Here is a 26,948-nt window from a genome sequence, read left to right as displayed (position 1 = left end):
GTGATGATTCGGCGTGACATACTGAAGCGCTCCATCTGTTTGAATATTTATCATTTTGCATGTTGTCAATATTATATGTTGTATATATTGTGCTCATATGCAACACGCTGATGCTAAGTCTGTCATATTCCCACTCAGAGCAGTCATTACTCGCATGTTCTGCTCAAATACAAGCTTTACCCTTAATTGTGGAGCAAATGACCACAATTAACAGTTTATAGAGCATCTAATTTACAAGTTACAGTTACATAGAAAACAAAAATGATAAAAACTACACAATCAAGTGGGTCTGCGTTTGCTTAAAATAACAGTTCCATTGTTTAAGATGGTGGTTTGGAGCTGGCTTTTTTTTTTTTTGGGTCAAATGATAATAATTAGCAGTTTGTATTTTTGTATTTGATGTTAAATAAAAATAGAATCATACTGGACAATGCTTCACTGCTCTACTGCAGACAGGAAAAGCCACACACAAGCAGGATTTTAAAGTTAGAGCCATCACAATTTGTCTCTTGTCCTTTGTCGCTTCACTTGCTTTAACAACAGTGGTCGTAATGTTTTGCTCTGTCAGTGAATATTGACATTGTATTTGGAGGTGGGAATGTGCTGTGCTCTGTAATTGGTTAAGACCCCCTGCTCGTCGTTTCACTGGTTCAGTAGTTCAAGTGGGGCCCCTAAGATTGCAGCCCCTGATCCCGTGGCTGGTCCCATTGAAATGAGAGGAGCTGCATCTCCGCCTCTCTCTCAGTCTAAAAATAGCCCGGTTATGAGTCCTTTTCAGCTAGAGGTTGTCCAGATTGTTGTATGTCTCTTTTGTCTTTTTTGTTTGGGGTTTTGTGCTTGTTGCTCTGACTGTTCACCCTTGTGTTATTGTCATATACATAACTAAGCCACCACGTGTGAGCTAAATGTGTTAGAAATGTCTTTGTTTCAGGGTTGTCGAATCAAACCTATACCCAGATCTCAATAGAATTATGCTGTATTGAAAATTAAAACTATAGTATCAGCACTTTAAGTATCGTTACTAAAGAAAATCACATGAACAGGACAAAATGTGACCTTTCCTGAACAGTTTTAGAAAGATGTTGAGCTTTATAAGAACTTCTTTAAGACCATAATGAAGAAATAACTATTATTTTGTTCTGAAAATGTCTATTCTCCAAAAAAATCATCATTGTGGTATCAACATTGGTACATATCATAACAGTCATATCAGAACTAGTAGTTAGCTCTTTATAATTGGATAATTATGCATGCTGATTCCCCATATTTATTACATCTGATAAAATACTGTCTTTCAATGTAAAAAGCGTTTAATCTCTGTCCCCGTCCTAAGAGTTGATTATCGAGAGCCTTGCTTTGGAAGGGCTTATGTCGTAAATTTTATGCCAAATCAAAATGTAAATCAGTGCACACGGGGAAGCAGTTGATTTGCTGTGGTGACCTGAAAAGAAGCCAAATAAAAGATGGTCTATACTGCTCTCCTCATAGGGTCCCGCTCCACTTTATCATGTCTTTGCATTGTCAAACGTGGTCAATGTTAAAATGTATGTATTTCTCCCCTGTAAAAGCTTTTTACAGTGCGTCTAAGTGCATCCCAGGGCAGTCTTTCTATTCTGTTTTGTCTTTTCATTATATAATTACTTTTTCTGCTTTATCTTGTGTTTTTACTCTTCCTTTCCACAGAGAGCATCAGGAAGGTGCTGGACAAGCAACCCATAAAATTTGTGCGAGCCATCAAGCAGGACACGAGGAGCAGCAAGTCGGAGGACAGGATTCTGGTGAGACGCACAACATACAGCACATCTGCTACGGCCATTCAACACCATATTTAGGACTTTTGTAACGTCACCCTGACCCTATGATTCATCTGCAGCTCCATTTGTGATGTGGGAGGGACTTGACCATTACTGACTATCCACTACAATCGAGATTACACTTGATGCTAAAACTAGTTCAAAAACGAGATATTTATTAAAGCAGGAATCAAGCCTGATATAATTATATAAATAGTGCAATAATGGACCTTACCTGTAAAGTTTTAGATGGCTGATCTATATTTAAACTGACATGATAATATTAAAGGAACCACCGGTACTTTAATACTTTAATAATGTATAGACAATTACTTTCTATTATATAAAAAGGAGTTTAATTGTCATTGTGATATCAAATTGTGTATTTTCCTTAATATCGACATGACCATCAACACAAATCAATCAGTTTCTTTATTGTTTTTTTTTCTTTGTTCACTCACAAATGTTTGTACCAAATCTTTCAGTGAAGTTTCTTGGCTGAGATCTTTGCCGACTGATTCCATTTTGCAAACCCGTCCACCCGTTGCGCAGCGTCGACTTACTCACACCCTGTAGGTTCGTGTTCAAGTTTGCAAAGGGGTGAAATCGCAGCCCTAATTGAAGGCGCCATAAGAAATCCCAGATCAGTTGGACGCATGCGGTGAAAATCGGGCTTAAGACAGATGCAGCGTTAGATCAGAGTGGAGCCGTGGCCTACTGCGTCTAGCGGGGACGTTATTAGAAGTGGCAGGATGGCCTTAATGCCACGGGCTCGGCTTTGGTCTACGTCGGCATGTGTGCGTGTTGGCCCGTCGTGATGCAAGACTGGGGGGCATTTTATGATTGCATCTTCTGAAGGGACCTGCCTTTTGGGGAGGTGTACCGGAGGGTGAGTGGGCAGCCTCGCGACGTGTACGCGGGGACACTGCTGCTGAGAAATGGTCAATTAGTCAGCTCTATTACCAACCGATCGGTTTCCAAACGCGGCAGCCAGCTCATTTCCTGCTCTGAAGTACCCGAGAAGTACTAGATAAGCGAATCGGCGCTATTAATCAGTCATTTGTCGCTCTGTCTCCATTCTCCATCCTTCCATCTCCTCCCGTATACAAGACTTCAGAGCCTTTAGTGAGATGTGAGAAGTGCATGAAGGGCCCCAATAAAGACTTTTAGTGTTGTGGACACTTCAGGAGTGCTCAAAATGGATCTGGCTTTGTTTGATCCTGTATTTTTAAGTCAACGGTTAAATATTTTAAAAGATATGCTTTCTCTTCCACCCTTATAGAACATAACTGTCTCATTCATGGCATCATTAATTGTACATATTTTCCAAGATAGATTATTCCTTGTCAGACGTTTACATTTGTACATTTTGTGTATTTTTTTTAGTCATTCAACACCTTTTTTGTTATGCATGCCTTATTTCCTCATAGTTTATCTTTTACTATTATTATTCATTGTTCTATGTTACACCTGACACCAGAGCAAGTTCTCTGTTTGTGAATTTTGTTGATTATGGTTTACAGTCTTTTAGGTCTTGAATTTGTGGTGAATCTGTCACACACGTCTTTGTCCTTGGTCTTTCATAAAAAGGCAACACTACAGTATGGCACCCCTCCCCCTGATTTTGGATCTCTTTGTTCCTCCTTCTTATCTGTCCATCTGAATTATTCTCCTCTCCACCATCACTTCCCTGTCGCCTCTCTCACTTTCACCCCTCTGCCCTTCTCTCCAGCCCAAACTTGTGAAAGGGCATTGAGCTCCTCTCTCCATTTTAAGCAAATTAATCTGTAAATTAAAGCGTTACGTTTACTCTCCAAACTGATTTTTTTTTCATTGTTCTGAATAATTCTGAATAATTCTGAAGGGAATGAGTGCTGTCAAGGTCTCCATGCTGAAACATACTTTTCACTCTATTGATGGTTGCATGTGTTTGATGTGAGAGTGAAGAGATAAGAACGTTGTCTAAGTAGATTCTGACAGTGGTTCAGTGCTGCTTTAGTCATGTTTTAGTTGTTAAAAGTAAATTATTTCTGGATTTTCAGCATTGCATATCCCGTAAGTTTCTATGATGTGACTGTTTGAAGTTAGTTAGCCTCATTATGTCACTGAATCACCATAAAAAGGCTGTATTTAAATTTACCAATATAATAATTTGGACTTCCCAGTAGTTCACCTGTGACTAGGTTTGGGCGATTTCTCACATTGATCAATCTTGATTTTAATCACAAGACAAAGTAAAAGGGCTTTTAGTAATGATTTCATGAACATAAATTATACATACTTAAAAAATATTGCAGAAAGGACATATAGTTAAAGTGCAGCAGATGTAGTATATGTCAGAAAAGTGTCTCATTTATTTTAATGGTAAACTATAAAACTATTAACTTTGAATTGTTCCTGGATGGATTTTTAAGCTTTTAAGAAATGACTAAAAACCCAGTGAAAACATTTGTTAAAGGATCTGTGGATGGTTATGCAATGATTTACTGTGATTATTCAAATCACAGTAATAAGAACCAAATAATAATAATCTTGACTATTTTAGGTCAAGTAATTTAAATTCAGTCTGTTGTCCAAAAAAGGTAAATGTGTCAGTTTCTATCACAAACAACTTCACCTGCAGTCAGTAAGTTTACTTTCATAAAGCTGGTCAAATGTAATGTAATGTATTAGAATCACTTTTGTTTTGAGCCAGTAATAACGAATAAATGTGATATCAGTATGTTTTTCTCACAACAATCACAACACTACCATTTGATATTGACTAAACCCTTACCAACCACAACAAGACATAATTGCTCTGTATTCGGTCAACTTGTTTTACGGCCGTTATTCACTACTCTTTCAGTTCCTTTATATATAGTCTTCCCCTCTCTTTCTTATCTCACCCGTCCCTTTGCCCCCGGAGTTGCCAGCATCCAGCTGTCTGCATGTATGACTGTACCAACCATCACACTGCGACACACGCAGAGGGCACAATCCCCCATCTCCGCTCTCAGACAGACGCAGAACGAGCGCGGCGTGACATCCCAACACCACCGGGGGCAGCGTGGATACCATCAACACACGTTCACGTGCGCCGCACACGCAAAAAAAACAACTTCCGTGCAGTTTGACACGCGCCGTTTCTCTAAACCGGCCCCCGACAGCCATTTTTAGATCACCCTATTTGAAGATTAAACACATCTCGCGAAACAATGCCATCTTCAAAGGCGGAGGGTTGAGCGTGGGTGGGTGGGGTACGTTGGGAGAGGGAGGGCACCCCACCAGAGGAAAGACACAACAAGGAGACGTAACGGGTGGAGGGGGAGGAGAGCTGTTGTGATGCCCCAGTTACCGCTTGCGTAGCTCTTGTCTTTGGCCACTTACTTAACCCGATCAGTTACTGCGTTTTCCACTTTGTTGGCTCTGCTCCGGCCTCACCCCTCCATAACGGGTCGATTAGAGTCGGCGGCTTGCAGTGGTTGATAGAGCTGAGTGCGTTTGGGCAGTCGGACCAGTCGGACACTTGACTTTCTGTGCCTTCGTGGTGGACTCTCGAAGTGTGTGGTTTGGCGTTAGTGGGCAACGTGGAGTGCGGCACTGGTTCTGATTCTGGGCATGGTCTGTGCAAGTGTGCAAGTGTGCAAGAATGAATATGGATTATCTATAATTAGCATCTTTGTGATATATGGCCAAGGAACTGGTAGCCTCAGCTCTACCTCCGCTCCAGTATAAGTCATTGTGTTTGTGCATTGTTTTATCTTGCCGTTTCTTTAGTTTAGTTTTCCATTGTGTCTGGTAATTGACTGTGGACAGTGGGCACTTGACTCTAGCAGATTAACATGGTTTTACGTGGAGTTGGGTTGGAATAAATTGTCCATTCTCTTGCAAAGCCGCATTAGGCCGTTAAGCTTTACTGCAGTGTGGATTTTACAAAAAAGTTCCGAAAACGTTCACTTTCTGAAACGTCCAGGTAGAAAAGCAGAGTGAACTCACAGAAATTTAACCAAGGAAGACTAGACAAAAAACAACAACATTTCAGCCTTTATTAATAAGCTGTATGTTGTGTTACAGTCTATAAAAAAATCACCATACGTCTCAGGCTACCCCAAATAAATTGTCTGTTTCCTGTAACCCGACCCAATATTTTTCAAGTGGGTCGCTCGGTAGGTAAATTCTTATTTTTTAAAAAGATCTGAAAAAGATATGGAGGACCGAAAATGAAGTTGCACAATGCGTTATTTGTCCCTTGGGATGAAAGATAGGTTTACCAGCGTTATAAAATTATTCTACACGGCGCTTTAGGAAAGAACGATGGGTGAGTCAGCGAAATATTTGAAAAATAAAAGAATTTGGCAGTTTTTAACGAAATGCAGATTTCTTTTTTTCTCAGTCGGCTAGTTTTATACCGGGTCGGTCGGGTTACGGCAAACAGAGATATTATTTTGCTCAGTCTCACTTCATACTGTTTGAAGTAATTAGAAATAATCACATCACTGCAGAGATAGTACTAATAGCATCTTGAGAAAATAAGTAGGAAATAGCGCACATGGCACAGTGAACGAGTCCAGCTGTGACAATAAGAGTATAAAGTATAAAGTACAAAGCGTTTGCAGAGGACTGGAGGCTGCAGCGTCAGTATCACACACCCACACACACTCTTCATCATCCTCTGGTGTAATGGTGAGCACTGCATCTGCCACGACTCCCGCTCATGTCTCTCTCTGCGCTGTCATCTCTTTGCTCACGTTCTCCGTTTGTGTGAGGATGGGAGGCTTGCGCTTTAATTGGAATGGTTCTGTCTTTGATTATCTCGGTTCTGCCCATAGCAGAGTGTGTGTGGTGTGTCTGCTGACCTTCTGAGTGCCCCACGAGATGTGCTGGTGAATGTGGTGCTTTTCAAACCTGCCGATACGTCCCGATGCCGTTTTTGGGCTCTCACTTTCTATTCGTTTTCCCTCTGTCATGAAATCCTATTGTCGAAGGCGCCTCTCCCGCTTTTGCCCTTCCACTTTCTTCATCGTAGATTTGTTTTGATCATTTATTTACGCCTTTTTAGCTCACAGCCCATTTGCACACTCCCTACCACTTTGCTGCCTCTTCTCTCTGTCACATTATCCCGAACGACCCTGAGACCTCTCTCTCTCTTCCCATTATCTCCCCCATATCGCTCGCCCCCTCCTTCTTCTTTTTTAGCATTTTTGTTCAGCCTCTCTGCAATCTTTTTGATTCAGAGGCGTTGGACTCTGATATAACGGAATTTTATAATGTGTTTTTAACTTCAGAATTTCTTCCCCTCATTTTGCTGCATCTCTCTCTCTCTCTCTCTCTCTCTCTCTCTCTCTCTCTCTCTCTCTCTCTCTTTAGTCCATTCATTTATGGACCACTTTTAAAGGCGGCCCTTGGGGCATGTGTGCGTTAGCCCTTCTCACGTTCTATTTGAAACAGCCTGAGATGCACTTTTTGGATTCTATTTTAAAGACAGATCACTAAGTTATTGTAAGTCATATGAAGGTGCGAGTGCGCTAATGAGTGCAAGAGAGAGAGAAAGGTGCAAGATACACATTGTGCCCATTATATTGCAGGATTGCACAGATCAGGCTTTTTGTGGTTTCTATAGTATATTTTAAATACAGTAGGGATGGGATCTTGTGGGATGAAAATGCAATAAGACTATGCACACATGTGAAAAATGATCTGTTCATTTTATTAGAAAAAAGGGTTAAGTGCTGATGAGTTGCGTTTTGAGAAGCTGCAGTTCAAAAAGAGCATTTGTGAAATGAATCACAAATTGCATAATTCTTATGAACCCAAACTCGGGTTTCATCTCGTCATATGTCTCTTGCCATCCATCATTTTAAATACAACATTTGACAGTGTTAATCAAACTTAACAAAGACATATTATGACATTATTATGTCAAATCACCTTTTCGAGCTTTGAACATTGCCATCATGTTTTTTCCTTACTAAGAGTGGTATGTGTCTGCTTTTACCTTCCTCCTGTTCCGGCCAATAAACTGTACTGTTTACTCAAAAGAGCTAGAACGATCAGGAGGAGTCAATGGTCCTATTTCTATTCTTACAGACAGCTTTATATTGCTGTCTGTAATCAACGAAATGTAAATTCATGTTCTACGTGTGTTCTCGTTAATTATTGAAAATCAGAAAAAGACTAAACCAGAGCAAGAGGTCAGTTCGCTGGACACCAACTCTGACAAACCCGAGTCATGACTTACATTGCTTGGTTTTACTGCATCACTTGGTGTAACTATATTTTTATCGCATCGATCGACAAAGTCCAGTAATGCATTTGCGATAACGTCTTCCTTAGGCGATCTTGTTTGTAGTGTCCTTGCTCCCTGACTGCTTACGATTAATATAAGCTGTTGCCCTCTACCGTCACAACACACAGCACACATAGAAAAGCATTATTTGTTTTCAAGCTGGTGCACAGTGTACCCTGTCTGCTCCTGTGTGCGTCCCCCCTGCCCCTCACAGCCTGCCCAAGGTCTGCACAGGGCTTTGAACTCTCTTGTTTTTGACACCGTGCCATCGGAGGAAGCAAGGGCACCTCCTCTCCCCGTCCCATCACCTGGTCCTGTGTCTGACCGCTACAGGCAGCATGCACTTTTTAAGATGACAGAAAAGTCCTTGGCCATCTTTACATTGATCGTTTTGGAATGTTTCAAGGCAATAACTTGGAAAGGCAATTCACTTTTGCCTAGCGCAGTAGTCGTTAGCTGTACTATATACACTATATATATAGTACACTTTGATGTACTAAATCTGCATACTTTTGATTTAATCAGGCTGACTTTGTTTGTTGACACACACACAAATACTACACGAGAGAGAAAACAAAAATACAAGGAGCATTAATAATAAATAATGATACATTTTAGTTATGAGGCGTCTTTTTTAAAACTCAAGGTCAACATGTCCAAAAAGACATTACATACAAAAGTTCAAACATACAGTTAAAAGCGACAGTGCAGGTATGATCTGGTGGTCTGTGGTCTAGTGGTTTCTGGTCTGGTGGTCTGTGGTCTGGTGGTCTGTGGTCTAGTGGTTTCTGGTCTGGTGGTCTGTGGTCTGGTGGTCTGTGGTCTGTGGTCTGGTGGTCTGTGGTCTGGTGGTCTGTGGTCTGTGGTCTGTGGTCTGGTGGTCTGTGGTCTGTGGTCTGTGGTCTGGTGGTCTGTGGTCTGGTGGTATGTGGTCTGGTGGTCTGGTGGTCTGTGGTCTGTGGTCTGTGGTCTGGTGGTCTGTGGTCTGTGGTCTGGTGGTCTGTGGTCTGGTGGTCTGTGGTCTGTGGTCTGTGGACTGGTGGTCTGTGGTCTGGTGGTCTGTGGTCTAGTGGTTTCTGGTCTGGTGGTCTGTGGTCTGGTGGTCTGTGGTCTGTGGTCTGGTGGTCTGTGGTCTGGTGGTCTGTGGTCTGTGGTCTGGTGGTCTGTGGTCTGTGGTCTGGTGGTCTGTGGTCTGGTGGTATGTGGTCTGGTGGTCTGGTGGTCTGGTGGTCTGTGGTCTGTGGTCTGTGGTCTGGTGGTCTGTGGTCTGTGGTCTGTGGTCTGGTGGTCTGTGGTCTGGTGGTCTGTGGTCTGTGGTCTGTGGACTGGTGGTCTGTGGTCTGGTGGTCTGTGGTCTGGTGGTCTGTGGTCTGTGGTCTGGTGGTCTGTGGTCTGTGGTCTGGTGGTCTGTGGTCTGGTGGTCTGTGGTCTGTGGTCTGGTGGTCTGTGGTCTGTGGTCTGTGGACTGGTGGTCTATGGTCTGGTGGTCTGTGGTCTGTGGTCTGTGGTCTGTGGTCTGTGGTCTGGTGGTCTGTGGTCTGGTGGTCTGTGGTCTGGTGGTCTGTGGTCTGTGGTCTGTGGTCTGGTGGTCTGGTGGTCTGTGGTCTGGTGGTCTGTGGTCTGTGGTCTGTGGTCTGGTGGTCTGTGGTCTGGTGGTCTGTTGTGGTCTGGTGGTCTGTGGTCTGGTGGTCTGTGGTCTGTGGTCTGGTGGTCTGGTGGTCTGTGGTCTGTGGTCTGGTGGTCTGGTGGTCTGTGGTCTGGTGGTCTGTGGTCTGGTGGTCTGTGGTCTGTGGTCTGTGGTCTGGTGGTCTGGTGGTCTGTGGTCTGTGGTCTGGTGGTCTGGTGGTCTGTGGTCTGGTGGTCTGTGGTCTGTGGTCTATGGTCTGGTGGTCTGTGGTCTGTGGTCTGTGGTCTGGTGGTCTGGTGGTCTGTGGTCTGAGGTCTGTGGTCTGGTGGTCTGTGGTCTGTGGTCTGTGGTCTGGTGGTCTGGTGGTCTGTGGTCTGAGGTCTGTGGTCTGGTGGTCTGTGGTCTGTGGTCTGGTGGTCTGTGGTCTGGTGGAGCAAATAGACTAGATTTTTGATCTTGATCAGATCTTGGATTTGAAATGTGGAAATGAGTCAATGTTTCATTTCATTATCATTTCTTTATTCACGAGTTTCTGCTTTATACACAGCTTTTTGTGAACCTTTGCCCGTTCAAAACATACAGTATATTATTTGGTTTTAGATTGTTCATCTCTATGGCAACTGTCCTCATTTTTTATCATTCTGTTCTCTTTGGGTACTTTGTGACGCACACGTGTAGTTGAATCCGTCTTAATTTAATTACATTTATTGCAAAACATTTCACAGTAATGCAGTGCTCTATGTGGGTAGCAGCTCTGTTGTCAAGGCCACATGTACTGTACTCACACAATACATAAAACATAATAGAGAAGTTTCATATTGCTTCAATTGTTGTTCCCTTCCAATGCGTTTGAATACATGATGTTAAATACAGTCATTGTTTATGTTTATCTAAAGACATGACCGGACCCGTCATGCTGCACACGTGCCCATGTATGAACAGGCCCAGTCCATGCCATGTGCAGGAAGGAAGTGAGAGCAGACAATCACACCAGGAGTGCCAGCTGCTGCCCCTGTGCAGCTCACAGTGCAGGCTCCTGCACACAGGCTACAGCAGGGTGTCCAGACATATACACGGGGAACACGCCGGGGAACAATACAGTAAGAATCATTCAGGAAGGTGCATTTAGCAGAGTTTTAATTGCGATTCAGCACCATAAATCCCACTGGGAACCAATAGATTTGTTTGTAAGCTTATATAGAGAATAAGGCTGCAACTAATGATTATTTTAGTAGTTGACTAGTCAGCAACAGCAATTATTTTTCGATTAGTTTGTAGTCACGCAATTAATACAATACATTGCACATTGAGACTTTTAAAATACATTATCAACCAAATAGGTGGGACAAAGAAGCAATGAAAAAACAGAGATGTTCAGCACCAGATAAGAGCTAATCTGATTTATGTTGAAATATGATGACTGAAGATTTTGATTAAATAATGCCATTGTCTTTGTTATAAAAGCTCTTTTCATATGTCTTTTAGAATCTGTATAGTCCAGACAATGATTACAGTTATCAAAACACAACTACAGTTATTTTCTACAGGATTAGTTATGATTCATTGATTTATCCTTGCAGCCCTAATAGAGATAAATAAATAATCTGGGTCATTTCCTCTGAACGTCTGGGGGCCCCGGGCAGTAGTTTGGACGCCTCTGAGCTTATGTGGTATTATAGGTTACTGTCTCTGTACGGTACAAAGCTGGTTCACCCGTGACTACTGTTAGTGAGGGCTCATGAAGCTGGATGCGCCTGATCCTGTACAGCATGAAGCAAGAAATCAATGACTAAAGGAGTAGTTTGCGATCCATAAGGATGTTTATAATCCTGTGTTTTTAGTTCTTCTCAAGATAGAATTTGTGCAGTGACAAAATGCTTTTGTTGGGGTATTGAACAAACAATGTCTTTATTTGAGTATTGAATAGATAAAACCTTTGCTATTTGGTGTGGTAATTTCACTTTTGCTTTGCATTCGTTTCCACTACTTCACACCACAGTTTGGATCAACTTTTCCTTTCCATGAACACACTGACCTGGGAAGTAAATGTGTGCCTGGGTTATTGATCATCTCTAACAATATCTTAGTAGTTTGATGATGATATTTTGAACCAGTGGAAACCCAATGTAAAAGGCCTTTAGCAGAAGATCAAACAGACAAGGGCTTTGCATTATTGATGTTTCTTTTAGATGTCGAGACCTCCAGACAGGTTACAAAAGAACAGACAGGAACTTTTTCTAACATTTTTAATTCTCCTTCTTCTGCCGCAAGGATTTTCTTTCAAGCTTGACATGAGATTATATAAGAAGCGGTTTTTATACTTGATTTGACTTAATATTCCAAAGCTTTGGTATCTTTTTTGTTGCAGTGAATGTTCACAGGCATACTTGGTTCAGGCGGGTCATAGTTCACAGATACTTTTCTTTACTTTGGATACTAGCTGCACAGCTTTATTAACTCACAATGTTAAAAAAAAAGATCTCGCAAAAATTACAGCCCAGTGCAATCCTGACCTTTAATTTTATAGAAGTGAAAGAGAATTATTTGTCTCTGTTGGTCAAAATGTCCCGTGTGTAGAAATGTGAGTGGTGCATCCAATCCCAAGGCTGACATAGACAGACTACTGCGAATGGATGAATAAATCTTCACTCTCCTTTGTGAAATATCTCATTCAAGGGTAGATTAATTGAACCACAAAGCTCTACATCACATCTAATTACAAAAACACATATAATTTTGCCAATTTTCTTTCAACATCTCAGTTTTTATTAACAACGTAAGGGGAGGTCTGGTTCGCTCTTGTTAACACAGTAACAAATAAACTAACAAACCATCGCCTGCAGTGACATAACCCTCCTAATTCAAGCAATAACCACTGTTCACAAGCTCTCAGCGGTTCAGTGCGTCTCCTTTCATTGTATTATTGTAATTCCCAGCACTGCGGTCTTCTTTGTCTCATTGGTGGCCAGTGAAGGAACTCCAGGACGTACGGCTCATGTGCGCGGTCAACTTTGCTCGCAGTCAGTGTGGTACAGCGTAAAGGAATCTGAAGACTTTATTATTGGGAGAAGGAAATCTTTGCCGTCCTTGCCTTCTCCTTCTCCCTCTCTCCATCACCGTCCGTCGTCTTTGTGTGTTTCGTCTCCTTTCTTCCCCTCACTGCCACTCAGCGGGGCGCCATTAGCCATTCAGCGCCGAGAGACCTTGAGGAATTGAAAGCGACAGAGCAGAAAAAGAATAGAAAAACTGCAATGGGAAAGGAGACAGGGGAGTTGGGAGGAAGAGGTGGAGGCGAGGAGGGTGTGAGGGCAGAGCGAGGTGTTACCAAAATGCAGGCCGGGCCCAAACGTGGCACGCTGGCCTGATGGAAGAGATTGGAGGATTAGGGACAGAAGATGGAGGAAAATGAGCTGATTTCCATGGAGATGAAAGGAGAGGATCTGGAATGATGGAAAGAAGCTGGGAAGAATTATGGACAATCCAGGAATAGGGTTTGAGCAGGAGGGCAGAGAAAGAGCAATCGGGAGAGTGTGGCCAACATTTAGACAAAAGCTATGGAAGGTGAACAGAAGCACTTTGTGTGTAGCTGGTATGCTAATTGCATTTTAGTGAATTATGAATGGGATTAATTGCATAGGCATTAGAAGAGAAGATTCACTGTTTCCCATCGCTGAGGTTGATACTCTTTTCGCTCATTCGCTCTTACTGAGCTTTGTTCACATGTAGGGTAGAATTTTCAAAGTTGGCCCATTTCGAAGGGAATGATCAGAAATGTATGTGAATTATCGTGAATTTTTGGGACTTTATTTATTTGTGCTTTCACAATCACAGCCGAGAGTAACCACCTCAAGTCAGATGTGATCACTGGGGCTTTATAACAGAGACGTTTTAGACAGCCAGGCCAATATGGCATTAAAGGGGATCGACTTTATGAGTTTATGTCATATGGTTTTATATTTGTGTCTCAGGTGCTGTGGCCTCAAATATCCCCACACTGATCGGTCTGGGGTGCACGGTGGCAAAGGCGGTTAGCGCTCTTGCCTCCCAAGAAGGAGATCGTGGGTTAGATTCCCGGACCAGACCAACATCACATGATCTCTCTGGGTGGAGTCTGCATGTTCTCCCCGTGTTACCGTGGGTTCTCTCCGGGTTCTCCGGCTTCCTCCCACCGTCCAAAGACATGCATGTGTTAGGTAAAAATTGGTGACTCTAAATTGGCCCTAGTGAATGAATGTGAGCGTGAACTGTCTGTAATGTCTGTGTCTCTGTGTTGGCCCTGCGACAAGTTGGCCACTGTCCAGGGTGTACCCCGCCTAAGGCCCAAAGTCACTGGGATAGGCTCCAGTCACCCCGAAAGGGAACAATCGGTAGAAAATGGATGGATGGATGGATGATCGGTCTCATCTGAGTACACATGATTATGTCTTTGGGATCACACACAAAACAAACAAGGCAGTCGATGTGGCAGCTCAGTCTCAATGTATAGATTAATGACGGGAGGTTATCCATAGAAAACTCAGCCAAAATGTGTTGGAGGCATATTATGTAAAATCCTTTTTTTGGCTTGTACTCGTCTAAAGAAGAAAATCTTTGTCGCAGTTTGTGCACCAATTAATCAGCTACTAAGGATCTGACATGAGCAAAAAAATCCCTTAAAACTACTTCTATGATCAGACCAAATATTTCACCAAATGTGCAAAGAACGAAAAATAATAAATAGTAAACTGTACATTTGTTTGTAAAGAAGCATAATAAATTCACAATGAATTTACAAATCTCTGGCTAACTCACTCCTGCCTTCGCCTTCTTGCTTTTGTCCTGGCAAATTCTTTATAATCCCAATAAACGTATTAATAGTTGACTAATAAAGATTTTGGCCGACTGCAAAGTCTTGGGGTTCTTTGTTATTTCGTTTACTATTTCACTTTTTGTACAATCATACACTAACCCTTGTCTACAATATTTCCCATTCCTGTCATCCTGACTTTGTATTATGAGATGTCACAGTCTTACACTTTTCTCTGCAAACATGCCAACCTCATTAGCCGGCTCCTTTACTGTGTGAAGTGCTTTGCGTGACTTATGAAGCCTTAGAACCAACACTCCGAGATGATTTGCTCTTTTTGTGGGGTATTTGTGCTGTGTGCTCTCTTTTTTTTTTTTTGCACTGATTTGCATTTTGCATTTCCTGCTTTTTGACACTAAAAAGAATGTGTTTTTGCCGCAGGTCCTGGCAACATGGCGACTGTATCTCTTCGCTGTCAAAGTGCCCACCAAGGTAAATGTTCCCGGCTCTCTGAGGAGTTTTATGGCTCTTTTCGTTCCCGTCGTGATCTTGGGGTAATTCAGCCGCAAAAGATGCAGCTTGCAATAGAGAAGGAGGAGGGAAAATGAAGATGGATAATCCAAGCAATGATCTGAACACTTTGGATAAGAGGCTAAATGGGTGCAAAAATTGTGTTATGTTCCTGATGCTGTTTGAATCATTACTCTCATTTTAGCATCTCAGATTATGCACACAATTTTGTACTGTATTATTATTTGATTATGCCAAATAATTGTTTAGCTCTGAGTAACTTCTATGCAACAATGAAGACCAAACTGTTTTTACATTATTGTATTATGTGGAAAGAAGTGCAAATTGCTTTACTTAATTTTTTCCATATTTTTTGGAAGTTTTATTGACATATTTTAATTCAATTTATTGTTTCGGTCAACTTGACATTAACAGTTGGTAATTACCTACAAACAGAACACTTCATGACCAGAAGTAGGCAGAAAAGCTTGTCATGCCTACCCTTTACACAACCTTTTTGTGTTACTGCCATTAAAACATCTAGTTAGTTTTCACAAAATAAGAAAAATCAAGTATTTTGTGTTGTAAGAAGAATATAGTTACTTAATCAAAATGCTTTTGAAATTGTGGTTTGAATGACAAGAACAATGTATTTACTTTGCTCTTGGCTTTTACAGCTGGAGGTTACGTTCAACTTTTTGGAAATCCGGGCAATGAACACATACCCAGAACACCAGGTTGGCACGAATCATTTCCATTTTTATTTTATTTTATTTATTTTATTTTTTTATTTTATCCATTTTTCTGCCGCACATTTACATGCAGTAACATAGACTTGTAACTGGTTTATCCACGGTCACATATGTCCAATCATCAGGTTATAATCGACACAGACAAGACGACGTACTCTTTGAGACTACAGACCCAGGACCAGCTGGATCACATGGTCAACCACATCAACTACGCCCTGTCCCGAGTCTTCAACAACTCCATCTATGCGTAAGTAGCAATGCAAATTCATATTTCTATTTGATGCTTGTGTGTGGAGAAGCAGGGTTACATGTGACCATCAAGAGCCACGTCCAACAGCCTAGACATCATTTCCATGCTGTCTTGTCGTCATAAGGCGCTGGTACAGCTGGCAGCCCGGTGTAAACGCTCTCTCTTCTTTCTCACACTTATTGTGCTTTATCTCCTATATTTTGTAAATATAGTTAGTATATTTTTTCTATTTTACTGTACGATAGGGACACGCGCTGGAATAGTTTTTTAATTCAACTGTTTTTGACTTTTTTCGGCTGGATTTGAGCGTTTTTCGTTGCGTTCGTTGTGTTGTTGTGACGTGACCTAGCTCCGAACTAGCCCACCAGCCCCCCCGCACCCTCCGGCCGCGCTAAAGTACGGCGTGTCGTCGGTACACGTTTATATACACGTTTATATGAAAGAGGAACTTCACGAACGGTCGGGACACGCACTGGAATCGCTTTAAATTAACTTGTTTTGACTTTATTCGGCTGGATTGAGTGTTTTCGTCGTGTCGTTGCGATGTGTCTTGGCTCTGAGTCCCCCGGCTCCGGCCCCGCCCCCCGCCCGGCGCCGTACCGCGTTTACACAAAGGAAGAACTCATGAAACTGCGGAGAACTGTCGTCTTACCCGGAGATCGTCACGTTATCCCGGCGGACATCCTAAGGAAAACGCAACGAAGCAGACGGGCTGGACGTAAACTCCGAGAGAAGAGAGGGACAAACAGGAAGTCGGTTCCCGCCGTAGTCATGGGTAACGTGAGGTCCCTTCAAAATAAAATGACGGAAATAGCGAGCCTCATGCGGTCCCAGAGGATTTATAGGGACAGCAGCGTCTTGATTTTCACAGAGACCTGGTTAACAGCAGAAATGCCAGACTCTATTGTAGGTTTGGACAATTTTCATCTGCTGCGGGCGGACAGAACTAGAGAATCCGGGAAGAAAAGAGGTGGAGGTCTGGCGGTGTATGCGAACACGAGCTGGTCCAAACCTGAACACTGCACAGTGAAGGAGCAGCTATGTAACGGGGATATTGAACTATTGGCTATTGGCATGAGGCCATATTATCTGCCCCGGGAGTTCTCACATGTGATTTTGATCGCAGTCTATGTGGCCCCGTCTGCCAATACTGAAGATGCTTGTGAAGCACTGCTCTCCTGCACTTGTAGGCTGCAAACACAGCATCCACAGGCTCTCTTCCTCATCTCTGGTGACTTTAACCACGCTTCTCCCTCTTCTGTTCTACCAACATACACCCAGTATGTTACCTGCCCCACCAGAGAGAATAGAACATTGGACTTGTTTTTTGCCAACACCAAGGAGGCTTATTCTTCTTCCCCCCTCCCTCCCCTGGGCAGCTCGGACCACAACCTTGTACATCTGAGGCCTGTGTATGAACCCATCGTGCGCAGGCAGCCTGTGGTGTCCCGTGAGGTGAGGATGTGGTCTGCTGAGAGCGAGGAGGCTCTGAGGGACTGCTTCAGCACCACTGTCTGGACTGAGCTTTATGACCCACATGGGGAGGACATCAACACCATCACAGAGTGCATCACGGACTACATCAACTTCTGTTTTGAGAACATTGTTCCCTCCCGGACGGTGCGGTGTTTTCCAAACAACAAGCCATGGATTAACCGTGAACTGAAGGCTCTGCTGAAGGAGAAGAAGAGAGCCTTCAGGTCAGGGAACAAGGAGGAGCTGAGGACTGTGCAGAAGGAGCTGAGGAGGAAGATCAGGCAGGCTGAGGCCGGCTACAAGAGGAGGATGGAGGAGCAGCTGCAGCAAAAGAACATTCAGGGAGTGTGGAGGAGCCTGAAAACCATCTCGGGCTTCAAAATCCCCCCTGCCAAGACAGAGGGGGATCTACAGTGGGTGAATGATTTAAATGCTCACTTCTTGAGGTTTGATCAGTCACCCGCCCCTCCCCCTGCACAGCTGCATGCTCCCTCTTCCACAGCTGGACAATGCCCTGCATCCGTTCCTCTTCATTTCTCCGCCCCGGACCATCAGCTCCCCACTTCGCCTGGACTCACCCATCCCCCCAGCACACGGTCCCCCTGCCAACCACTGACTGTCACAGCAGCACAGGTGAGGAGTGAGCTGAAGAGGATTAAAGTGAGGAAGGCAGCAGGACCTGATGGCATCAGCCCCAGGCTCCTTAAGTCCTGCGCAGATGAACTGTGTGGAGTTATGGAGCATGTCTTCAACATGAGCCTGAAGCTGAGGGTGGTACCACAGGTCTGGAAGACCTCCTGTCTGGTACCTGTGCCTAAGACACCGCGCCCCAAAGACCTCAACAGCTTCAGGCCAGTGGCTCTCACGTCCCACCTGATGAAGACACTGGAGCGGCTAGTCCTGGACCACCTCCGCTCCACCGTGAGCTCAGCCATGGACCCGCTGCAGTTTGCATATCGGTCTGGCATCGGAGTGGAGGACGCCGTCATCTCCCTGCTGCACCGCTCTCTCTCTCACCTGGAAAAGCCTGGCAGCTCTGTGAGGATTCTGTTCTTCGATCTTTCCAGCGCCTTCAACACCATCCAGCCGCTGCTCCTGAGGGACAAGCTGGAGACGGCTGGTGTGGAGTATGACCTGGCAGAGTGGATCCTGGACTACCTCACAGACCGACCCCAGTTTGTGAGAGCCCGGAACTGTGTGTCTGACACTCGGACCTGCAGTGTGGGGGCGCCCCAGGGCACTGTCCTCGCGCCCTTTCTCTTCACCCTTTACACTGCAGACTTCAGACATGACACGGACAGCTGTGTCCTGCAGAAGTTCTCTGACGACTCTGCCATCATCGGACTCATCACGGACGACGATGACGCGGAGTACAGAGGACTGGCGCAGGACTTTGTGAACTGGTGTCAGCGGAACCACCTCCTCATCAACGCGGGGAAGACCAAGGAGATGGTGGTGGATTTCCGCAGACGCCACCCCACTGCCCCCTCACCAGTGAACATCCAGGGACGGGACATTGAGAGAGTGGACTCATACAAGTACCTGGGTGTTCATCTGAACCACAAACTGGACTGGACTCATAACACAGACGCACTGTACAGGAAGAGCCAGAGTCGGCTCTACCTCCTGAGGAGACTCAGGTCTTTTGGAGTGACAGGGCCACTCCTGAAGACCTTCTACGACTCTGTGGTGGCATCGGCCCTCCTGTATGGTGTGGCCTGCTGGAGCAGCAGCATCACAGAGAGGGAGAGGAAGAGGCTGGACAGAGTCATCAAGAAGTCCAGCTCCGTCCTGGGCTGTGCTCTGGACTCGGTGCAGGAGGTGGGGGACAGGAGGGTCCTGGCTAGATTCACATCTATGCTGGACCATGAGTGTCACCCCCTGCAGGACACTCTCTCCGCTCTGGAGAGCAGCTTCAGTGAGAGACTGATCCACCCTCGATGTGTGAAGGAAAGGTTCCGTAGGTCTTTCCTTCCTGCTGCTGTCAGACTTTATAACAAAAACTGTTAGTACTGAACACTCGCAATACTGACCTAACCTAATACTGATGTGCAATTCTGTCATATATGCAATTGCTGTTGGAATTCATGTGCAATTACTGTGAAATTCATGTGCAATCTATGTGCTGTCGTGATACATATTCATGTGCAATTACTGTCGGGATCACATGCAATGGTATTTATTTATTTATTTATTTATTTGTCTATGGGAGTTTTTATTTATTTATAGGAGATCTTCTACTGAAAGTGTTTTTCATACTTCCTATAAGTGATCTGTTCTTCTGTATCTACCTTTGTATCTACCTGCGTTGCACCAATGAAATTTCCCCATGTGGGACAATAAAGGAATATCTTATCTTATCTTATCTTATCTGTGCGTTGAACTGTATAAGCTCTGTTTTTTAATCAGCCGTGTGACACAAAGTGAGTAGGTGTTTTTGTTCTTTACCTGGAGGCATCTTGTTTTTAAGCATCTCATTTAAGCAGAGTGTGGAGAGAATGCTATTTTAAAATTGGCTTATACGGACTGCATCAACGCAGACATCTCACAAACTGTTGTGTTTTCACTCACAAAATTAGCCAACTCACCTCATCAATGCATCAATTAACCACAATTATTGAAATAATTTGAGCGACACATTATAGCTTTAGTACTATGGGAAACAACACAAAACAACATTTATGATGAGATACTCACAATAACGGAGTACTGTTTAGACAGATGAAGCCTGTGTAAATTCAGCCTGGAAGACCTAACTCCATCCATCTACATCAAGGCCACCACGGAAGGACCCCTCTCCCCAGCGCCATCATCGCACACAAGCGGGCGTCCGCCTGTCCGTCTGTGAGAGTCAGATCCCTCACTTCACCATGGACTCTCCCAGGTTTCTGCGCTTATCCCAAAGAGGTTATGTAGTTTTTCCTGGCCAAAGAAGTAGGGTGAAAGGTCAGGGGGCGTCTGTACCATGGCCCTCGCACCTGCTCCTCATCCCCAATCAACGCTCTCAAGTGACTCCTCCCCGCTCCAATCGGCACAAGGCGGCCACATTTAAGCCCTCAGGCAGATGGCTCGGCCGCTCAAACCGTACTGCGACCCACCGCCTCCCCAGCTCCTCCTCTACATTCCCCTCATCCTCTACCTCCTCTTCACATCTACCACCACCAGTCTCCAGGCTCCGGGGGGAGACATCTAATATGATTGCAACGTCTTCCGCCGGGGTCTGAGCGCCAAATAACTCTCGAATAAAGCTTGCTCAACAGTCCATTCTCGTGGTCTCTTTGTCTCTCCAGGGTGAAATGCACTTATAAACATGCCTCGTTTGCCACAAACCTTAAAAACACCTACACATTACCAAAGCCGTGATAAAACTCACCTGTCACTCCCAGATACAAATCAAACCATGTCTTTCCAAGTGGAGTTGGTCCAAAACAGCCACCGATTCACTCACTCTTCATAAAATGTCCTGTTATTGTTAAATGTCCTTTGTCGCTGATGTTGCTTTATAAAAATTGTATAAAGCAACATCAGCGTTGAGATGCAAATGAGCCCCCCTGTGACTCTGGGCTCACTCCGGTGAGAAACTTTGGAAGCCGTTTTCTCAGTGAATGGGTTTGAGAGTTGTATACATTCAAATGACCACAACTTACTCAAATATTATCAGATCTACATGAGTGAGACATCATTGGAAAGCTTTGAATTCACACTTTCATAATCTGTGAATAACTCAAAATGTCTCCGGGTAGACATGTAACTGGATTGGCCACGTTCAGTCACAAATAGTGCTGTGTCAGACGAACGCTCCTGTCATTTCCCTTATCAGACCAAGATCCTCCATTGCACCAAACTAGCTCACTATGTCATTAAATGACTGCCTCTATTTCTAACTAGCTTCTAAATCATTAGAAACATAAACAAAACCTTTAGCTACAAACAAAGACTTGTCGTTAAAGTCACTTGTTGAAAGTTTTCTGCGTTGCCGTCTTCCTGCTGCACATGTGCAGTTTGGGCACAGGATCACAATCTGTTGAAGTATCTGGTTTTCAAACAGACTGAGCCGCTCAGGAAGGAGGGAAATCATGCTTCCCAGCCTGCAGAGGCCACTGAAAACATAGTGACTTCCAGCCAAACTTAGGCAGCAGAAGTGAGGGGAAAACAGGTTTATTTTGATGTATTTCAGAACAATTTAAAGGAATAATAGAGGATTTTTTGATTCGAGAACTCAAGCGACTGTGTCCCTTTTTTAAATGCGCTTGCCCAAACTCACCCCCCCACCCATCTGTTCTTTCCAAGAGTCCGCCTACCATCAAACCTTGTGCGGAAGCATGCAATAGCCCCGCTGCTACACGTGCGTTTGTTTATTAGCGCGACGGATTGCATCGCATCTCTCGTCTCCGCAGATTTCGCTCTCTTCTGAGCCAGCTTGAACTCAGTCTTTTTCTGACGTCATTTTTGTACTGTACACTGAAGGAACTCGCTAAACACACACCAGCATATCAACCACGCATGCGCAGCCAGGGAAACGTGCCATCCTATCCTATCGCTATCATGGGAACGAGGCTGCAAGTTTGCAGTAGGACGCAGGTAATGATTGACATGTGGGAGAACTACTCGGCTGTCTACACCAAAAGGAAATGATGCTCAGATTGCATGCCAAAAATCCTCTATTATTCCTTCAAATATAGTTGTGACGCATGATAATTTTAGACTTCACTGGCCAATCACTGATTGCCTTGATCGCCCTGGCCGCTTGACAATGGTGGAAATGTACAATGCTCTCCCAAGAACTCAGATAATAAATAGGTCTAGCAACATCTGACTGTATGTGTAAGTTATGTCTGAACCTGCTTAGAAAACATGAACAACAGATTAGATCTTTAGTCGTTAAGTTGATTAATTAGTCAGTACATCTTGGACATGTCAGTGCCATCTCGGACTCTGAGGACCTCAGGGACCGGCCTCCTGCTGGTACCAGAGTCAGGACTAAACATGGACCGGCCTCCTGCTGGTGCCAGAGTCAGGACTAAACATGGACCGGCCTCCTGCTGGTGCCAGAGTCAGGACTAAACATGGACCGGCCTCCTGCTGGTGCCAGAGTCAGGACTAAACATGGACCGGCCTCCTGCTGGTGCCAGAGTCAGGACTAAACATGGACCGGCCTCCTGCTGGTGCCAGAGTCAGGACTAAACATGGACCGGCCTCCTGCTGGTACCAGAGTCAGGACTAAACATGGACCGGCCTCCTGCTGGTGCCAGAGTCAGGACTAAACATGGACCGGCCTCCTGCTGGTGCCAGAGTCAGGACTAAACATGGACCGGCCTCCTGCTGGTGCCAGAGTCAGGACTAAACATGGACCGGCCTCCTGCTGGTGCCAGAGTCAGGACTAAACATGGACCGGCCTCCTGCTGGTACCAGAGTCAGGACTAAACATGGACCGGCCTCCTGTTGGTGCCAGAGTCAGGACTAAACATGGACCGGCCTCCTGCTGGTGCCAGAGTCAGGACTAAACATGGACCGGCCTCCTGCTGGTGCCAGAGTCAGGACTAAACATGGACCGGCCTCCTGCTGGTGCCCAGAGTCAGGACAAAACATGGGGAATCAGCGTTTCAGTTTTATGCAGCTAAAATCTGGAACAGTCTTCCTGAAGATGTGAGACAGGTTCTACTCTGAAAATGTTCAAATACAAGCTAAAAACAGTTTTGTTTAGCTGCATTTGACTGAAAGGAATTTCTTTGTACTCTTCTCTTTCATGTCTTAAAGTGTTATGCGATTTCTGTTATGTCTGTGGGATTTTAATGCATTTTTTTCCTGTTGTGTGAAGCACTTTAAATTGCCTTTTGTACGAATTGTGCTCTACAAATAAACTCGCCTTACCTGAGTCGAGAGGGCCTTAACCAACCAACATTTTGATTACGGTAATCGACTAAATTATTTGATTAAGATTACTGTAAGGAGAAGGCTAGGAGAGCATTAGCTTGAGTTATAGGGGTGAACCTTGAGTATAAGCTCACTTTTTTCTCACATGCATCCTCCTTCCCGATTGTCCGCCTGTTTTTGTTTTACTTGCCATAGAAAGCTTCACGAATTTCATGATTTTAGGGCCAATCGGTACAATAATAATGCATGAGCGCATGAGTTGGGGAACGCATAAGTGAGCGACTTGGGGATCCCCATGTAAACAGCTCGTTTACAAGGATAATGTTCAATATTCCCTTTACTAATTCGTATGCACGGGACGTGTATGAGTGGACAAGTGCATTAGTGAGTGTTTGGAAGCCGGCTCGATTTCATGTGCACTTTCTGTGCACTTCAACAGCCGCACGGCCAATAGGCCACAAGCTGGTGAGAGGCCAGTTTGGATTTGTCAATTGTCAATATATTACAACATAATTCAACTGAATCTAAAGATAAAATAGGGATGAATGTTACTAATGGATGAATTACCACAGTAAATTGATAAAATATTTTTCTAATAATTTATTTGTTCAGTAATGCTTCGTGAGAATATGACAGCAGTTTTTTTTATTTTTTATTCTAGACTTGAGAACTGAATCTACAGTAAAGTTCCCCTGAGTCCTGGCTCAGGAGAACTTTACTATGGTTTCAGTTTAAGATTAAAGCCCACTTTATTATCCCCTTAGGGAACTTGTCCTCAGTGTTAGACTTATCCTTTAATGGCACTGAGGACACAGAATCAGAGAACACAGATCTGCAGTGAAAAGACAAATCAAGTGCCTTTCATACACAGAAATCAGAAATCAATATCCATTGATGCCATATTGTAATATTATTCCATCATCAGTCATGTATTGTATGTAATCATAAGGCATACTGTGATTTTTAGCCTTAAACTTTATACCTTTCCATTCAAAGTGGCCCTGTTGTTTGCATTGCTCCTCTTTTCATTCATGGAAGTGATAATTGTCGACTGGTTTGTCTTTGGATCATATCTTTCAACCGTGTTCAGTCTCATGTTCCCGTCACAGCCCCCCATGGCGTAGATAAAGCCACCAAACACGGTCACGCTCACCAAACAGCGGCGTGTATGCATGAGTTGCACCTCATGCCAGGTCTGATTGATCAGGTCGTACTTTTGCACGGTGTTTAAATGCTTCACACCATCAAATCCCCCGATGATGTACACTCACTCGTTTAGGAAGGCCGCCCCATGATAAGCAGGTGGAATCTCCTCCTTGTTGTATATTAAGCCCCACTTTTTGGCGCGGTTGTCATAGAATTTGTCATTTGAGGAACTGTTGGCGATCCATCCACTCATGGCCATGAGGACGCCCGGGGCCGCTCTGGGGCCAGTTTTTGGACATCCAGCTCCATGGTTCTGTTCAGGTAGTTTTCCCTGACAAACTCATTATCGATTATGTGGTCCATGAACAGCGACCCCTGTCGCAGTTGCCCTGGTACTTTGGGCCTTAGACAACTAGTCACTCTCACATTCATTCGGACAGTGGGAGGAAGCTGGTAACACAGGGAGGACATGGCGAGAGCTCTAACCGCTCTGCCACGGTGTAATGTAATATACAAAACATGAGTTGAAATTTTAATAGCCGAGAGATGAGCCATAGAATTCTATGTATTGTTTCTATTAAATATTGAACGATAAGAGAATATAGTCATTATTGTGTACCACAAGGACATGCTTCCTTTAAAAAAAAAAAAAATTCAATGAAATTGACGCCATCATCGCTGTCCGGCAACGAAACCCGACTGCCCAGACATGCCGTTCTCCCCACCTGACCCTGGTCACTCCACAGCCTTATGGAGCTAATAGGCCTCTCACCAGCTTGTGGCACTCAGGCTCAATAACAATAAGAAACTGACCAAGAACAATGTCCAAAGCATTTGAAAACAACTCTTCAACAACTTTCACACTTAAACAGTTTCTCTTTCATTTTAGTCTTTGTCACATTAGTTTGCTTTTTCTTGTATCATTCCCTTTGTCAACACTTTCATCCATCCATCTTCTTCTGCTTCTGTATATGAAAGAAATCAGAAGACTCACATCGGATGCAAACAGTTTACATGACATTTCAACAATCAGATATTGAGCAGATGTTTGGTGTGCATAGCCATTTGTCTCATTTGTAGGTCAAACTATGGATGAAGATTGTTTTTGTGTGTGTTTGTTGCGTATGTATTGTTTATGTGTATAATAGCATACATAGTTTACGGTCATTTCTGATTCTAGTTAGATTCATGGATGGTTGGTCATGGATTCTGATTAATACTCATTGAAATACACATATCAAAGCTGAATAAATGTTTTCAAGAAAGCATATATTTTTGCCCCTCCTATCCTCCGAAATACACATCCAAGACATCCCAGAGCCACTTTTACTCTTGCGTCATGAACTCACAACATTTGCCAGATACAAGCGTCCAGTGCGTGTGCTTCTCCTCTCTTGGCCTCGTCTACAGCTTCTAAGAGCAATAGCTTTGACTGTGCTCCAGCTATTGACCGGGACATGGCTATCTCCACACTCTATCATATTTCCAAATGGCTCAGTTCCATTAGGGCCGTGGCAGATGATTGCTCTGAGAGAGAACATTTAAGGAGAAAAGGAGAGCTCGCCCCAACAGTGAGAGGGGCATTGGACTGTATGGCCTCAGCTTTACTGAAGTACGTATTGCAGATAAAGTCTTGATAGCGCGAGCACAGTGCTGCAGGTGCTTGAGGGCCCGATGAAGATGGCGGTGATAAGTTGAGGATTTGGATCAGCCGTTTGGATAGGTGTTGACTGTGATGTTGTCAAATGAGATTAAGGAGCGTGGACGTGAGGCAGTTGTGTAATCGCATCAAAAAAACAACGACGGTACAATCGGTGTTTAACGCAGTCTCAGGCGCTCGTTTAAAGCGTCTGCAATATTTAAATTTGAAAGGGAGATTATTGGAGATTTATGTAGAAAAAATGGATGGAGAAACGAGTCTGTGTTATGTTGAAATGACTTTATTATGTTGTAAACCAATAAAAAATGTACCTTTATGCAAACGTTTCTTCCCACACTTTGGAGCGACCTTGTGCGTTTTTATTGTCTCCTGAGAATTAAACTCTTTTATAGCATCTGGAAGTATTCTCTGCCTTGCTAAAAGCCACGTTATCTCCAGAATACAAAATAGCCTCAGTACAATTAACTGTCTTTTACATTTCAGTCCTCCTATTTGCCGAGCGGAGGAGGAGCTGCTCGATGGAAACCAGAAATTTTCTCCAAATTCTGAGTCGTCGCTGGACCCTCAGAAAACCTGTGGTGAGTCACGCGCTGCCTGTTTTTTTTTTGCACACACCTACACACTTCTTTTACAATAGAACTGACGTCATGGTGTCCAACCTTTTCACACCAACATCTTTGGCTTGTTGCATTCTGGGTCAGGAACTCAACGTTATAAAGTTACTCTCCATTTCTGTGTGTAATCCGATTAATCTAATATAAGAGCTACTTCATGATGCAATACTTTCTTCCTATCTTCATATTTTC

General features: G+C 43.9%; 1 protein-coding gene across 5 annotated transcripts in view; it reads left to right on the top strand.

Annotated features, from left to right (window-relative positions):
• The window catches only part of carmil3 (capping protein regulator and myosin 1 linker 3), an 88,189-nt gene that overhangs the window by 950 nt on the left and 60,291 nt on the right, over positions 1 to 26,948 (top strand). For all 5 annotated transcript variants that reach the window (XM_072440973.1, XM_072440975.1, XM_072440976.1 and 2 more), the window contains exons 2-6: positions 1,684 to 1,778; positions 14,916 to 14,966; positions 15,662 to 15,721; positions 15,862 to 15,983; positions 26,626 to 26,720. In XM_072440973.1, coding sequence (XP_072297074.1) covers positions 1,684 to 1,778; positions 14,916 to 14,966; positions 15,662 to 15,721; positions 15,862 to 15,983; positions 26,626 to 26,720 — 423 coding nt within the window. The remainder of the gene's footprint in view (positions 1 to 1,683; positions 1,779 to 14,915; positions 14,967 to 15,661; positions 15,722 to 15,861; positions 15,984 to 26,625; positions 26,721 to 26,948) is intronic.

This window comes from Eucyclogobius newberryi, unplaced genomic scaffold, assembly GCF_026437365.1.
Source record: "Eucyclogobius newberryi isolate DKJ021-1_F unplaced genomic scaffold, fEucNew1.0.hap1 SCAF_12, whole genome shotgun sequence".
NCBI classification, from domain to species: domain Eukaryota; kingdom Metazoa; phylum Chordata; class Actinopteri; order Gobiiformes; family Gobiidae; genus Eucyclogobius; species Eucyclogobius newberryi.
This window is presented reverse-complemented; position numbering and strand designations above follow the sequence as displayed.